This window comes from Manduca sexta, chromosome 23, assembly GCF_014839805.1.
Source record: "Manduca sexta isolate Smith_Timp_Sample1 chromosome 23, JHU_Msex_v1.0, whole genome shotgun sequence".
In the NCBI taxonomy this organism is placed as follows: domain Eukaryota; kingdom Metazoa; phylum Arthropoda; class Insecta; order Lepidoptera; family Sphingidae; genus Manduca; species Manduca sexta.
Window position 1 is genome coordinate 14165345 of NC_051137.1, and position 17182 is coordinate 14182526.

Below are 17182 nucleotides of genomic sequence, written 5' to 3' on the forward strand. Positions count from 1 at the left end.
TTGGAATGGAAGCGATGACAGACTGAAGTAATAATACTTTACCCACGAATTATTTATACGATACATTTTTGTCAAGTCATATTCATGAGGCTTTAGATACTACATACCTGGTGGTAAGCGTTATTTTTCTTACATGTTATATTCAGTAACTGGTTAAGAAGTTACAAACTAGAAGTTAGACAACAAAAGTAATTTGAATCCTAGGTGGAGAATTTTAAAATTGCCGAAATTTGCGAGCCAATCATAAGGCGGAAATAACCTTAGTAAATATAAAGTCCTACTTACTCCTTTTGAGATATAGCGTGAAATTATGCCGTGCGAACTACGTAGTAGTTACTGCAGTGTCGAGGTCATCCAGATAGGTAGCCTCAATTGTCGCATTCGACCTTTAGCGCTTCTTTAAAGGTGAATTTCCGTACAACATTAAAAAATAAAATGTAACTGCTACTATTGATATTTCATAGCAAAACGTCAGTTAACTAGTAACCAGGTTACCTGTTAGTATCCGTCTGAGTATTTTCATTGCCAATGCGCATTTGCAATGGTAAAAAAAAATTACAAAACCTGGAATAGACTTTATTGTCGATTTTAAGTAAAACTAATTAATTATTCGGTTATCGACAGTTGCCTGCAACATTGGTTTGGCGTAGAATGTTCGGAATGCCACCTTTACGGACCCGCGTCCGCGAATATTCGTCAAGAGGTCATGGCTAATATTTCTCTGGGTCGTTGCAGTGATTGCGCACATACTTGGGCTCCAAAGGCCATTAGTCGCCTATAATATGCCTCGGTGGCGTAGTAGATACGTAAAGGGTTCGACTGACATTTTGAGGTCTCTGGTTCGAATCCAGATCAAATAAACTAATATTTTTAATAGGAACCTACATCATCTCTTGGTGCAACGATTTACACATCTTTTCCGGGAATGGACTATTACGTGTGCAGTCACGAGCAAAATACAGTATATAAGTACATTATGAGTAATAATATAAATTAAGGTAACGTGACGATTTAGGATCGTTATTAATTAATATCTTTACAAAGTTATTCACTAAATCTGTTGTGTATATAGCAAGATAACATCCGCATATCTTCATCCCGTAAGAAACGATGCGATAGCATTAATGGAGGTGACCCAGTTTGCATTATTTCCGCTTCAACTTATCCACGGGCCTTTGTGCAGGTCAATACTCAATACATGTATTACACAAAGAAATAAAGTTTGTTTAAACTCTGAACCCAGATTTTCTGTGCATATTTATTTCAATTAAATATATCTTATTATATTTTAGTTTAAAATTTTGTTTTGATGTATTTACGCCAAAGTCATACTAAGTTACAAGATCATCACCGAATAAAAAAAGAAAATAAGTATTATTGTGAATCATTATGTAGCGGATCTATATCTCATAAAATTTGTTCGTGCATCCAGTTTTCATTGCTATACAACAGTAAAAAAAAGTATTCGCAATAATTCACAAGGTAAATTTTATGGCTCTTACGTGTTTCGTAACCTTGTGTAAGAAGTATGTTAAACACAAAATATTATACTAGTAATTTTGTTATTTAGTAAAAAACTATTATAGTAAACCAAGGGATTATGTGTTTTTATTGTGTAGATTATAGTTATTTGTTGTAAAAAATATTCTTCACCATATAATAAAATAATTACATCGTAAGTTTCTTTATCTGTAAGTCGTTTCGTAAACGACAGCTGTCAATTTTGACTTTTGTCATGTTGGAAGTCGCGAATATTTCTAAAGTTAAAGTAACAGAGGTCTTGTTGTTTTATCCATATTACGGACAATTTTGTATAGTTTAAACACAAAAACAGACTCATGTGGCTTTCTTTAGCACCCAGATAGTGTTATTCGATAAGTGTACGCGTGTACATCAAGGGAATATTTATGATATAGTGCAAGATGTCCCCGAACAGGTGCGATGGGTTGCTGGCGAAGGTGGATTTTCCCCTATACACGCTTCAGACGCTCACGAACCGCCACGTCCTGGTGGCCGGGGGCGGCGGGCCCTCCAACACGGGCGTCGCCAATGGATTTGTGAGTATCTTAATTTCCTTGCTTGAAGGAAAATTACTCGAAAGAGAATTACTGGTGACCGCGACAGCTGTTTTAAATTCAAGGGTAACTAATATCCGTGCATGTGATTATCGTAATAAGTGTATAATCGTTCCGTTGCGTGGTTTTTGTAGGAAATATTCGAGTTGTCACACAATGGCAGTAGGTTCGTGGCGGAAGAGGTGATGCGGCACGAGACGGGGCCCAACGTGGTGATGACGTGCTCGGTGCGCAACATGCAGAACCGCACGTACCTCACGGCGGGCCAGGAGAGCCACTGCCAGCTGTACAAAGTGAATATCCGCATGGTGGACGCTGCAGAGATGCGGAGAGGCAGCTTCAGGGCGGAGAATGGACTCGTGAGACGGCGGAGGCGCACCGTCTCCGAGAACGACAACATATCGAAAAAGGACAATAACAGCAACACAACAGAGAAACGAATTTCATTTGAAATAAGGCCTTGTGACAGTGTACAAACAGATTTTGGGTAAGTTTTATAATGCTATATCATTGCAAGATAAATAAATTAATAATTTTATCAATTAACTACTTGCTATCAATATATATTTTTTTAATGTTGTGCTCATCAGAACTATTTAAATATAAACAATTATATAATTTTCAATATTTTTTAAAATTTCAATTCATTATTTCACTAAATTAAACTAAATGGAATCACTATTACTAATCATCCTTACATATTATAAAACAAAGTCCGCTGCCACGTTTGTCTGACCATGGCAAACTCAAAAATTACTAAACCTATTTTTAAATATGAAGTAATTTGCTATGTTTGAGACCCTAGAAAGGTCATAGGTTAGTTTTTATCCAGAGAAAATATATAGTGCGATATTTATCCTAAAAAAACTGATACATAAACAAACCTGCAAGCAAAAGCTAGTGAAATATGATAAGTACAAGACTTATTATAAGAAAAATACTCCCCTTCAGCAGATGTAACTAAAATATCTTTATTTAAATATTTAAGAATAATTACACTACTATATTAGCTGCGATAGCCTATTTGGGTGTGGAACGTACTGCCAAGACGAATGCCTGCAGGTTAAAATCCCAAGGGCACACACCTCTGACTTTTCTAAAATCATGTGTGTATTCTTTGTGAATTTATCGTTCGCTTTAACGGTGAAGGAAAACATCGTGAGGAAACCTGCACATCTGAGAAGTTCTCTTCTACAGGAATTTCGAAGGTGTGTGAAGTCTACCAATCCGCACTAGGCCTGCATGGTGGACTAAGGCCTAATCCCTCTCAGTAGTAGAGGAGGCCCGTGCTCAGCAGTGGGCAAGTATATAATACAGGGCTGATATTATTACACTACTATATAATGGAAAACTCAACTAGTTCAATACCTGTCACTGAATGTCGTATATGGCTAGTTTCATTTGAAGTTTAAATTAGGATGTTATTAAAATACATTTCCAATTGAAGGTGATTTTGTTTTTCAACAATAAAATATATAAATATTAGCAATACACTTACAAAAACATGATCTATACTATTATATAAAGCTGAAGAGTTTGTTTGTTTGTTTGTTTGTTTGTTTGTTTGTTTGTTTGTTTGTTTGAACGCGCTAATCTCAGGAACTACCGGTCCAAACTGAAAAATTCTTTTTGCTTTGGATAGCCCTTTGTTCGTGGAGTGCTATAGGCTATATATCATCACGCTATACCCAATAGGAGCGGGGCAGTAATGGCTAATCTCAGGAACTACCGGTCCAAACTGAAAAATTCTTTTTGCGTTGGATAGCCCTTTATTCCTGGAGTGCTATAGGCTATATATCATCACGCTATACCCAATAGGAGCGGGGCAGTAATGGTTAATCTCAGGAACTACCGGTCCAAACTGAAAAATTCTTTTGCGTTGGATAGCTCTTTGTTCGTGGAGAGCTATAGGCTATATATCATCACGCTATGACCAATAGGAGCGGAGCAGTAATGGCTAATCTCAGGAACTACCGGTTTCAACTGAAAAATTCGTTTTGTGTTGGATAGCCCTTTATTTTTGGACCGCTATAAGCTATATATCATCACGCTATGACTAATAGGAGCGGAGCAGTAATGGCTAATCTCAGGAACTACCGGTTTGAACTGAAAAAATCTTTTTGTGTTGGATAGCCCTTTGTTCCTGGAGTGCTATAGGCTATATATCATCATGCTATAACCAATAGGAGCGGAGCAGTAATGAAACATGTTGCAAAAACGGGGAAAATTATGAGTTTTGAGAGCTTCCGTTGCCTGCGCTGCGTAAACGGTTAAAGTTATGCAACAATGATGTATGACGGGATTGTTTCACTTAAAAAGTTCTAAATAATATAACAAAGCCCCCGCTGCATCTGTCTGCCTTAACGTGTTAAACTCAAAAACTACCTAACGTATTAAGATGAAATTTGGTATGGAGACAGTTTGAGACCCTGGGAAGAACATAGGCTCCCGGGAAACTACTATTTTTATAACGGAAAACTTTAGCCTGAAAAACTTTATAACGCGGGCGGAGCCGCGAGCAAAAGCTAGTTTAATTATAAAATTAATAAAACGCATATTGTGATTTGTGAGTACTATGCAAATGTATAGATTTAACTGCAGTTATGCAGAGCTATATTTTTTTTGTTATATATTCAATACAGACCATCTGGGCCCAGAATGTCAACTGACAAGAAATAATTATACCTCATCAGGCTTCATAATTATGCCAGTCTGTTTAAAGTTGAATATGTACAGGGTGATCTTGGAACGCGCCACACTTACATGGGCCAATATTGCAAGTTTTACACCTTGTGTACAGTGGTATATCCAGACAGAATTTCCTATAAATCGTTTTTACCTTCTTTAAGTATGTAAAATGTTACTGAGCTGTACAGCAAACTGTTTACTCAGTAACAGTTAATATTTTCCAGAAATGACCCCCTCCAACGCATCGTAGTAATAAGCAACAACGGTAAACTGATGGCGACCGGTGGCTTCGACACCAAGGTGCGCGTGTGGAGCTTCCCCAAAATGGAACTGCTTTACGTATTAGAAAAACACACAAAAGAGGTGAGTGACTATGGAATGCATTTTTATGAGTGAATTTGTGTAGTGTGTAATGTTCAACTACACCGTTGTTATATAGACTATTAATTTGTTTCTGCATGACTAAAATTGGCTAAATAGATGTGAGAATTGCATTTTATTATGCCAAATGAAACTAGTAGTCTGCTGTAAAACAAAAGAAATGATGTGGAAAATATGTAAATTAAAATTACAACAGTGGTATTAATGAGCAAAGATAGTGGGAATTCTTTAATGAGACTTGATAAATCTCTAGTAATAATTAGAAATAATAAGTATCTCGGACTTTGAAACTTAGTCAGTTATTTCTTAGAAATGTTGGAAATTCAGTGTTGTTATAAATTCAACAGTTCCAAATATATTTAAATATTACCATTTTGCTACTGAGCACTTTAAAACAACTACAGTAGAAACTGGCTATAGCCGTTAAATTATCCTCGTCTTCAATACATAAACGATCCCGTCGCTTTTTTAGATTAATCTCAAAAAGGGACCAATCAGAACAAAGTATTTTTGACATGCTTACAAATGGGTTATTTTGATTGGTCCATTCTTGGAATCAGATTGAAGATCGAGATCGGGATCGTTTAAACGGCTGTTGATGGCTGATGGCTGTTGAGGACTATCGGATATACCGTCCAGATTAGTTGGACCCCCTAATGCCATTATAACTAGTTTACATTGTATTTACAAATTACACAAATACCAACCTTTCTTTCTCATATGGGGTCTTAAAATATGTAATTTGTGAACTACATAAAAAAGGGAAATTTTCTACTTGAGATTGCCTGTTGTCACTATTTATATATCATAGTTGTACTTATATCGTGTAGTCAAAAATAGTAATTCCATTCTGTTCTAAACCCACTACCAGTGTCGAAGGGTCCATATAACCCGATTCCTACCGGCTTCCCCTTCGTAATTTATGTGAAATCTAATTTTCATTAGAACGATTTCCAGACTGCATTTATGTGTATAATTAAGCACCTGTTAGTATCTATAAGTTGTGTCGGGTTCCCTTTCAGAAAATTTCACCCTTTGCCACTGCCTGTTCCTCTTTTTCAGTTGCACTACTATTCTATTTTAACAAACTAATGACCTTTTTTTAGTTGGACGACCTGGACTTCAGCCCGTGCGACAGTAAGCTGATAAGCATCGGTAAGGACGGGCTGGCGTGTGTGTGGAGCACGGCGCCTGCGCGGAACCACTCGCCGCTCCTCACGCTCACGTGTCAGCCACCCAGTGGCAGCAAGTACCTCTTCAAGCGGTGTAGGTCAGTATCTCCCTTCCTTAATGAATGCTAAGTTTAGTAGGCAGTTCTTGCAATAATAAATATGGAAATATTTCAATAGTTGCGTTAGTTCGGAAGTTATCCATCAAATAAATTATCATGACCGGATATAAAAGTGAGACAAATTGACAACTTTATATGTATATGCCTGTATTTTTTTAATTGTTTTGTTTTGTACTTTAGCCTACGAATAAGTTCATGAATTAAAATAATATGCCCTTGGTTTGGGTATAATTAACTTGATAAATAACTTTTATTTATTTGATAATTGTGAAATCAACCTTCAGGAAAAGGTATAAAATTTAAAACCTCTGTAGCAGTTGCGTGATGCCCACACATTGATCGACCATGCTATTTTATTTTTATAGACGTTCCACAATGTATACTGAATGGTTGCATAATTGTAACGCATTCCGTCGCCACTGTTTTGTTGCGAGACCTCCATACTTACTCACGTGGGAAAGAAACTTGCATACATTATCACGTTATATCTTTAATATGATTACGAGATTTTCTTGATATCTTTTCTATATGAAAATTATGAGAATAATATATTTCGTGTAATTTGCCATATTTTGCTTGTAGTTCGCAGTACTTTCCACATGCTGCTTGCGCGGAATATAAATATATATAATTATTCTTTTCTATCCTTACTTATGGATAGTGTTACTTTCTGTTAGCGGGTCTGATTTTATAATAAAAACAAACATTGTAATTTTTCTCTCTTCTCTGTATCATGTACTGTAGTTTATACCTTACACTGATTTTGAAAAGAGCAACACCAGAGTTTCTTGCCCGTTCTTTTCTGGTGAGAACTGCTTCCCGAACTGGTGGTAGAGTTAATATAGACGGAATCTAAATAATGTATAACATTTTACACGTTCAAATAACTTATTTAATTTAATTTAATTTCATGAATGGTTTTAGTAGTTCCAAAGACTATTTATAAAATAAATTCAGATTTGGTAAAGTTTTAGATAAAATCTACACAGTAATGATACATCGTGTATGTTTTTTTACTTGACGGTGAGTTCAGATGATCTCCGCTATGGAATTATGATTACCACTCGCCAGTCGACACAATAGGGGACCGGCCTATGCTTGATTTTCTACATTATTCTATATGTAATGGTTAATAATTCGAAAAAGAAGCACTCCTGCGAAAACTGCATAAATATTGGCTAAAAAATGAGCGAGTAATTCATATTTCAAATATTGTAATGTGCAGAAGTGGACGCGATGTGGGGATATCGCTTCATCTCTTTCTTTTGCACGCGTCGTAATTCCCCATGACGTCACATGTGGGTATTTCGTCTCTTTTCTGTTTCTTCTTAATTACCCTTTCCATCGAAATTCAAAGACTTATAACTTGTTGATTTTTTACCGAATTTCAATAATTCTTCCTGTGTTATAATTTATATTATGTAAATATTTGATAATAGTAAAGAACAAAAATGTCTGAATCCTACATGTAAATGTATTTTTTTTTTGTTTTGATTGAAAATAAGCTATTTAACATATAAAATTTGTGTCTCACATAGGGTTGAGATTCCGCTATTATTAGATACGTAATTCGCCACTCCCCCCCCATGTGTAGCGCAATAAGGTTACACAGAAATATATGTATACAATATTATCTATAACTTATGATCTAATATAATCTGTTAATGAATATTTATTCACCAGGTTCGGTCTGATCGAAGAAGAGAAAGGCGCGTATCGCATTTTCACGATCGCGAACCCGCTGGCGCGGTCGGGCAAGGCGCAGGGCCTGCTGCAGATGTGGGAGCCCAAGGACGGGGCGCTGCGCCGCTCGGTGGTGGTGGGCGAGTCGCTGTCGGCGCTGGCGGTGCGCGACGACGGCCGCTTCGTGGGCGTCGGCACCATGTTCAGCGGCTCCGTCGACATTTATATTGCGTTCAGTTTGCAGGTATGGTGAATTTTATGTTTGTTTGTGCGTGCGTGCGTACATGCATGCGACCAAGCGTGCGTGCGTGTTTCATGTGTGTGTACAACAATTATTGTGTGACTAACTGATTTTGTTTTTATAATCACAATGGGTAAAGAATTGAGTTTAATATTATGCTTCTGTATTTCAATATGTACACTGGTTTATGAGTTAGTTTTGTGTATTTAGGCGCGGGCATAGTACGTTATGAAAAACATTGTTATCCATATAAGGATTCTTACTTGGTGTTCAGGAAATTTTGGTCCACGTCCTATATACAATGTTGCGAACGATTATTCTGCTAGAAGTAGTCGACGAATTTAACTATATATCTTAGGCTTTCCCATAAACAATATTTATATAAATTGGTAAATAAAATTTGAGTTACCTAATAGTATGTATGGTGTATTACAGCGCGTGCTGCGCGTGAGGAACGCGCACATGATGTTCGTGACGGGGCTGGTGTTCCTACCGGTGAGGGGCTACGGGCCCGCCATCACGTCCCGCAGCGAGGCCGCGCTGCTCTCCATCTCCGTCGACAACCGCCTCTGCGTGCACAGCCTGCCCTACCGAAGTCAGTACCTAACGTTATATACCACATAGATACTGCCGTGAGGGGCTACGGGCCCGCCATCACGTCCCGCAGCGAGGCCGCGCTGCTCTCCATCTCCGTCGACAACCGCCTCTGCGTGCACAGCCTGCCCTACCGAAGTCAGTACCTAACGTTATATACCACATAGATACTGCCGTGAGGGGCTACGGGCCCGCCATCACGTCCCGCAGCGAGGCCGCGCTGCTCTCCATCTCCGTCGACAACCGCCTCTGCGTGCACAGCCTGCCCTACCGAAGTCAGTACCTAACGTTATATACCACATAGATACTGCCGTGAGGGGCTACGGGCCCGCCATCACGTCCCGCAGCGAGGCCGCGCTGCTCTCCATCTCCGTCGACAACCGCCTCTGCGTGCACAGCCTGCCCTACCGAAGTCAGTACCTAACGTTATATACCACATAGATACTGCCGTGAGGGGCTACGGGCCCGCCATCACGTCCCGCAGCGAGGCCGCGCTGCTCTCCATCTCCGTCGACAACCGCCTCTGCGTGCACAGCCTGCCCTACCGAAGTCAGTACCTAACGTTATATACCACATAGATACTGCCGTGAGGGGCTACGGGCCCGCCATCACGTCCCGCAGCGAGGCCGCGCTGCTCTCCATCTCCGTCGACAACCGCCTCTGCGTGCACAGCCTGCCCTACCGAAGTCAGTACCTAACGTTATATACCACATAGATACTGCCGTGAGGGGCTACGGGCCCGCCATCACGTCCCGCAGCGAGGCCGCGCTGCTCTCCATCTCCGTCGACAACCGCCTCTGCGTGCACAGCCTGCCCTACCGAAGTCAGTACCTAACGTTATATACCACATAGATACTGCCGTGAGGGGCTACGGGCCCGCCATCACGTCCCGCAGCGAGGCCGCGCTGCTCTCCATCTCCGTCGACAACCGCCTCTGCGTGCACAGCCTGCCCTACCGAAGTCAGTACCTAACGTTATATACCACATAGATACTGCCGTGAGGGGCTACGGGCCCGCCATCACGTCCCGCAGCGAGGCCGCGCTGCTCTCCATCTCCGTCGACAACCGCCTCTGCGTGCACAGCCTGCCCTACCGAAGTCAGTACCTAACGTTATATACCACATAGATACTGCCGTGAGGGGCTACGGGCCCGCCATCACGTCCCGCAGCGAGGCCGCGCTGCTCTCCATCTCCGTCGACAACCGCCTCTGCGTGCACAGCCTGCCCTACCGAAGTCAGTACCTAACGTTATATACCACATAGATACTGCCGTGAGGGGCTACGGGCCCGCCATCACGTCCCGCAGCGAGGCCGCGCTGCTCTCCATCTCCGTCGACAACCGCCTCTGCGTGCACAGCCTGCCCTACCGAAGTCAGTACCTAACGTTATATACCACATAGATACTGCCGTGAGGGGCTACGGGCCCGCCATCACGTCCCGCAGCGAGGCCGCGCTGCTCTCCATCTCCGTCGACAACCGCCTCTGCGTGCACAGCCTGCCCTACCGAAGTCAGTACCTAACGTTATATACCACATAGATACTGCCGTGAGGGGCTACGGGCCCGCCATCACGTCCCGCAGCGAGGCCGCGCTGCTCTCCATCTCCGTCGACAACCGCCTCTGCGTGCACAGCCTGCCCTACCGAAGTCAGTACCTAACGTTATATACCACATAGATACTGCCGTGAGGGGCTACGGGCCCGCTCATCACGTCCCGCAGCGAGGCCGCGCTGCTCTCCATCTCCGTCGACAACCGCCTCTGCGTGCACAGCCTGCCCTACCGAAGTCAGTACCTAACGTTATATACCACATAGATACTGCCGTGAGGGGCTACGGGCCCGCCATCACGTCCCGCAGCGAGGCCGCGCTGCTCTCCATCTCCGTCGACAACCGCCTCTGCGTGCACAGCCTGCCCTACCGAAGTCAGTACCTAACGTTATATACCACATAGATACTGCCGTGAGGGGCTACGGGCCCGCCATCACGTCCCGCAGCGAGGCCGCGCTGCTCTCCATCTCCGTCGACAACCGCCTCTGCGTGCACAGCCTGCCCTACCGAAGTCAGTACCTAACGTTATATACCACATAGATACTGCCGTGAGGGGCTACGGGCCCGCCATCACGTCCCGCAGCGAGGCCGCGCTGCTCTCCATCTCCGTCGACAACCGCCTCTGCGTGCACAGCCTGCCCTACCGAAGTCAGTACCTAACGTTATATACCACATAGATACTGCCGTGAGGGGCTACGGGCCCGCCATCACGTCCCGCAGCGAGGCCGCGCTGCTCTCCATCTCCGTCGACAACCGCCTCTGCGTGCACAGCCTGCCCTACCGAAGTCAGTACCTAACGTTATATACCACATAGATACTGCCGTGAGGGGCTACGGGCCCGCCATCACGTCCCGCAGCGAGGCCGCGCTGCTCTCCATCTCCGTCGACAACCGCCTCTGCGTGCACAGCCTGCCCTACCGAAGTCAGTACCTAACGTTATATACCACATAGATACTGCCGTGAGGGGCTACGGGCCCGCCATCACGTCCCGCAGCGAGGCCGCGCTGCTCTCCATCTCCGTCGACAACCGCCTCTGCGTGCACAGCCTGCCCTACCGAAGTCAGTACCTAACGTTATATACCACATAGATACTGCCGTGAGGGGCTACGGGCCCGCCATCACATCTCCGTCGACAACCGCCTCTGCGTGCACAGCCTGCCCTACCGAAGTCAGTACCTAACGTTATATACCACATAGATACTGCCGTGAGGGGCTACGGGCCCGCCATCACGTCCCGCAGCGAGGCCGCGCTGCTCTCCATCTCCGTCGACAACCGCCTCTGCGTGCACAGCCTGCCCTACCGAAGTCAGTACCTAACGTTATATACCACATAGATACTGCCGTGAGGGGCTACGGGCCCGCCATCACGTCCCGCAGCGAGGCCGCGCTGCTCTCCATCTCCGTCGACAACCGCCTCTGCGTGCACAGCCTGCCCTACCGAAGTCAGTACCTAACGTTATATACCACATAGATACTGCCGTGAGGGGCTACGGGCCCGCCATCACGTCCCGCAGCGAGGCCGCGCTGCTCTCCATCTCCGTCGACAACCGCCTCTGCGTGCACAGCCTGCCCTACCGAAGTCAGTACCTAACGTTATATACCACATAGATACTGCCGTGAGGGGCTACGGGCCCGCCATCACGTCCCGCAGCGAGGCCGCGCTGCTCTCCATCTCCGTCGACAACCGCCTCTGCGTGCACAGCCTGCCCTACCGAAGTCAGTACCTAACGTTATATACCACATAGGGGCCGTTCAACGCAATATTACGTAACGCGATTTGGGCGGGAGGGTAGTTTCGTACAAAGCGTTATGTAACATGTATTTCTTTTAATTTAAAATAATAACAAACGTGTTTTAGCGACTTTCCAGTATTTTGCGTAAAATTATTGTGAATATTATAAAAAAAAATGTAAATGTAGAGTTACGTAACTTTTGAAGGGGAGGGGGGGGGGGCTTAATGGAAATCGTTAATTGCGTTACGTAATACTTGAACGGCCCCATAGATCATCCATTTCTGGAATAAATAACCTATTATAGCACTCAGTGGTAATGTAGCTTCCTATAAGCGAAATAATTTCTCGAAATAAATGTACGTAACAAAATAGTTTTTACTAAATATTGTTACGATATTCTGTCTCATCTGTTTTTGTTTATTTATCTTATGTATTAATTCTATATATTATTTGATGGAACGAACGTGAGGACAACCAAAAAGACATGAGAGAAAATTTAGTAATTACTATTTCGTTATGTACATTTACAGTCTGTTCAACAAGACCGTGACCGCCATTATTCAGAAAAAATGCGCCACAGCGCCATCTGTTTTTTTTTTTGTCGTAATCTTTCACTCATTCTCTAATGCGCAATTAACTTACAGTGGCGTTCAGCATTGTTAATAGTAGTGTTTTGTTTATTTTTACAATGACTGTAAAATATTTGAAACGATACGAAGCAGTATTTCTTGTTTACCACTCTAAAGGACCGAAGCTAACATATAAATCAGCTGCAAAACATATTAAAAAGTCGGAAAGTTTCGTTAAGAAATGGGTAAAACGATTTTCAGAGGTTGGGAACGTGGATGACTTGCCGGAGAGGGGATCAAGCCGTGTAACAACTGAACAGGAGGATAGAGCGATCATTCGACTCTATCAAGATACTCAAGGCCTTTCACTGCGTACTGCTCAATTAAAACTGCGTAAGAAGGGAATAGATATATCTTTAAATACAATCCGCAATCGCATGAGTGAAAATGATATATCTTTTCGGTCTACTTTAAAAAAACCTTTGTTATCGGAAAAACACGTTGAAAAAAGACTCTACTGGGCAAGAGAAAATTTAGATCGAGATTGGAGCAACGTTATTTTCACAGATGAATCTTCTTTCTGGACATGGTCTTCTCTGTCGAAAGCTTGGACAAGTAAGCATAATAGGTTATTTCAACGTACCGTAATACACCTTGTAAAAGTGAATGTTTGGGGATGCTTCTGCCAAAGCGGATTTGGTTGTCTTTTTGTGTTCACCGGTATATTAAATGCAGAAAGAATGTGCAAAATTTATCAAAAATGCCTAATGAGATCTGCGAAAAAGTTTTTTGGGTCAGACACAACAACCTGGGTACTGCAAGAAGACAATGATCCAAAACATCGCAGTAAATTGTACAATAAGTGGAAACGACAAAATAACATCATTACCATGGCGTGGCCAGCAATGTCTCCAGATGCGAACCCAATAGAAAATGTGTGGTCCTACATTAAAATGCAATTAAGAGGAAGGCCAGTATTCACGGAGAAGCAACTGTGTTATCAAATTAGGAAGATATGGCGGTCTTTACCATCGGAGTACGCGGAAAATCTCGTCAAAAGTATGAATAAAAGGTGTGAAGCTATAATCTATACTATTATATAAAGCTGAAGAGTTTGTTTGTTTGTTTGTTTGTTTGTTTGTTTGTTTGTTTGTTTGTTTGTTTGTTTGAACGCGCTAATCTCAGGAACTACCGGTCCAAATCGAAAAATTCTTTTTGCGTTGGATAGCCCTTTGTTCGTGGAGTGCTATAGGCTATATATCATCACGCTATACCCAATAGGAGCGGAGCAGTAATGGCTCATCTCAGGAAATACCGGTCCAAACTGAAAAATTCTTTTTGTGTTGGATAGCCCTTTGTTCGTGGAGTGCTATAGGCTATATATCATCACGCTATACCCAATAGGAGCGGAGCAGTAATGGCTCATCTCAGGAACTACCGGTCCAAACTGAAAAATTCTTTTGCGTTGGATAGCCCTTTATTCCTGGAGTACTATAGGCTATATATCATCACGCTATACCCAATAGGAGCGGAGCAGTAATGGCTAATCTCAGGAACTACCGGTCCAAACTGAAAAAATCTTTTTGCGTTGGATAGCCCTTTGTTTCTGGAGTGCTATAGGCTATATATCATCACGCTATGACTAATAGGAGCGGAGCAGTAATGAAACATGTTGCAAAAACAGAGAAAATTATTAGTTTTGAGAGCTTCCGTTGCCTGCGCTGCGTAAACGGTTAAAGTTATGCAACAATGATGTATGACGGGATTGTTCCTCTTAAAAAGTTCTAAAAAATATATCATAAAACAAAGTCCCCCGCTGCATCTGTCTGGCTGAACGTGTTAAACTCAAAAACTACCCAACGTATTAAGATGAAATTTGATGTGGAGACAGTTTGAGACCCTGGGAAGAACATAGGCTCCCGGGAAACTACTACTTTTATAACGGAAAACTTTAGCCTGAAAAACTTTATAACGCGGGCGGAGCCGCGGGCAAAAGCTAGTAAATAATAACGGCGATTGGACAAATTATTGAGCGACTGCGCAATAGCTAACATTATGTACTTCAATATAATATTTGGTAAAAAATTGACTGATTTTTTTTTTCTGAATAATGGCGGTCACGTTCTTGTTGAACAGACTGTATTTCGAGAAATACTATCATATATAATTAGATAGCAAAACGGTTTCACTCAAGTATTCTTAGTGGAAGTTATTTCTAAGAAACTGCTCGGCGATTCCGACTAAGTATACATAAGTGAAACCGATTGGCTATCTAATAATTTAATATGCTTAATTTAAGTTATAATATTACTCTCCTATATATCTCAATAATTGTTTTTTGTTCGCAGGTACCGTACCTGTCTGGGTTGCCATCCTTCTTATAATTTTCGTACTGTTCTGTACCTTTACGTTATGTTCGTACATGGGCATTTAACGGCCCATATTTATTTAATTATGTATACAATATAAATAAAGTTTCCTATGTAAGTAATTTCGGGGATGTTAGATTAATTTTAATGTTAATAGGCAATTATGGACATGCTCATATACATTGCGTATGTGTAATACAATTTGATTAAATGAATGCAATGTTGCTACATTCCAAGTTATTTATTACCCGGACAAAAATGCACTACCCATTACGTATTACCCGGATAAAAAAATTAAGGCATAACCTATTAAATTCGAGATATTGATTTTTGCTATGTGTGTGCACTGGGCTTAATTACACAAGTTTCTTAAGAGACGAGAAAGTGATGTTAAATTCTCGTTTCATATCAAGTGATCATGCAATAATTTTTAAGTTACGCTGCTCCCTCAAGTAAATCTGCGCGGTAACCATAACTTTAAAAGCTACCTCGAGATTAATAAAACGCATAGAAAATAAAGTACAACATATATCTTCAATATATTAACTTTGGTAATTTAAAAATGTATCATTTGAATATATATTATGTAATTAATTTTACAATATATTGCCACTAAAATTGTTGATTCTGTGTATCCTAAAGTACACATTTTCATTTGCAACCAACACTATTAAATTAACAATTAAATAAGAAATATTTAGTCATTTAAAATTGTTAAAAGGACCAAACATTTAAAAAAATATTTTCGTAAATCTTTCCATATTCTCACAGTAACTCGTGCGCAGTCAATATACGGAATGGATGCTTTAGGTTCACTTTCTCGGGGGAGGGTCTTAAAGCTGAATAGATATTAACTATTGCATAATGCAGCATCAAACACAAGAATTGTCTTGTATGTTGGTTCTGCTCTGCAAGTTTTTTTTTGTAAATTGAGACAAAGACAAAACAATAAATTAATACTATAATATGTTCTTGAACCTATTTTAATATTTTTCGAAAATACCTAGGTATCATAAATCATTTTTAGTTATACTTTAATGTACGATACGTTATTATTAAGATGTTTTTTTTTAATTGTACAAAATATTTATTGTATTTTCAATGCCTCATTTTTGGAAATTAAGTTAGTAAAAATGCTGGTATATCGAATATATTATACTTTATTTCTTATATTTTGTTTGCCTTTGTGAAGAATTCCCTTTGCAAAAAGAGTGAGTATCATTAATTTCATACAGTACAAATGGTCAAAATGAATCTACTTTACGCTTGAAGTCAATGGAGTCAGTTACACGGGCATGTATGCACCATTATATTTATGGTCCTATTTCTAAAGGTTGCTAACGGAACTATCGTAGGTTCGAAAAATATCTTTCAACAATAAACAATATTTTTTTTCCACATAAGTGTATTGATCTACGCATAACATCCCCCACTATGTGGTATTGTTCTCCCACTCTCCGGTATTGTTCCCTTACTATACGGTATTGTGCCTCCATGCGGTATTGTGTTCAAGATGGCCGGTTATAACATCATATTTGAGGGCCGGCAGGGTACTAGATATAGAATTACCCCGGGTGCTCCACACGCTACGCCGCCACTGAGCGCTCCAGTACCGCCGCATTAGTACTTTGGAAGTCATTCCAGCATTCATTCATGCTGGAATGACTTCCAAAGTACTAAGCTGCTTAGCTTAGTACTTTCGTATTCTATTAGAACTTTTTGTAATTTTGTTTTGTTTATAGTCTGAATCTTTTGAATCAGTCGTCAGGTCGCGTTTAAATTTCTGTGGACGTATAATTGGATACCATATCTTTTTTATTCGTCCCCTTATTTCTTTCGATTCTAACTATTATTGATTACAGTAGAATAGAATACCATCAGGCCAAGTAAGTGAATTTTAATACGACAGATTTAAGGTGGAGACGCGAAGATAGCATCATTCTCAGTTTTTAATTATTTGAGGGACGAAGCCACCATACCTTTCTGAAATCCATCTAATAAAAAACAGAAAA

General features: G+C 41.2%; 1 protein-coding gene across 3 annotated transcripts; it reads left to right on the forward strand.

The window, feature by feature from the left end:
- Nucleotides 1-1724: 1724 nt before the first annotated feature.
- LOC115450624 (prolactin regulatory element-binding protein) lies at nt 1725-16340 on the forward strand. Of its 3 annotated transcripts, XR_005112840.1 has the most exons (8): nt 1726-2057; nt 2210-2562; nt 4988-5126; nt 6251-6414; nt 8119-8362; nt 8795-8908; nt 11622-12215; nt 15150-16340. XR_005112840.1 is itself a non-coding variant. In XM_037441915.1 (7 exons), exons 1-7 carry the CDS (start codon nt 1923-1925, stop codon nt 9118-9120), a joined length of 1224 nt encoding a protein of 407 aa, XP_037297812.1. In that variant the 5' UTR covers nt 1725-1922; the 3' UTR covers nt 9121-10630. The 3 variants fall into 3 exon arrangements, 2 of the variants coding, with proteins under 2 accessions (XP_037297812.1, XP_037297811.1); XM_037441915.1 differs by lacking the exons at nt 11622-12215; nt 15150-16340 and adding an exon at nt 8997-10630 and having other exon boundaries at nt 1725-2057; nt 8795-8859; XM_037441914.1 differs by lacking the exon at nt 11622-12215 and having other exon boundaries at nt 8795-8954.
- The last annotated feature ends 842 nt before the right edge of the window (nt 16341-17182 follow it).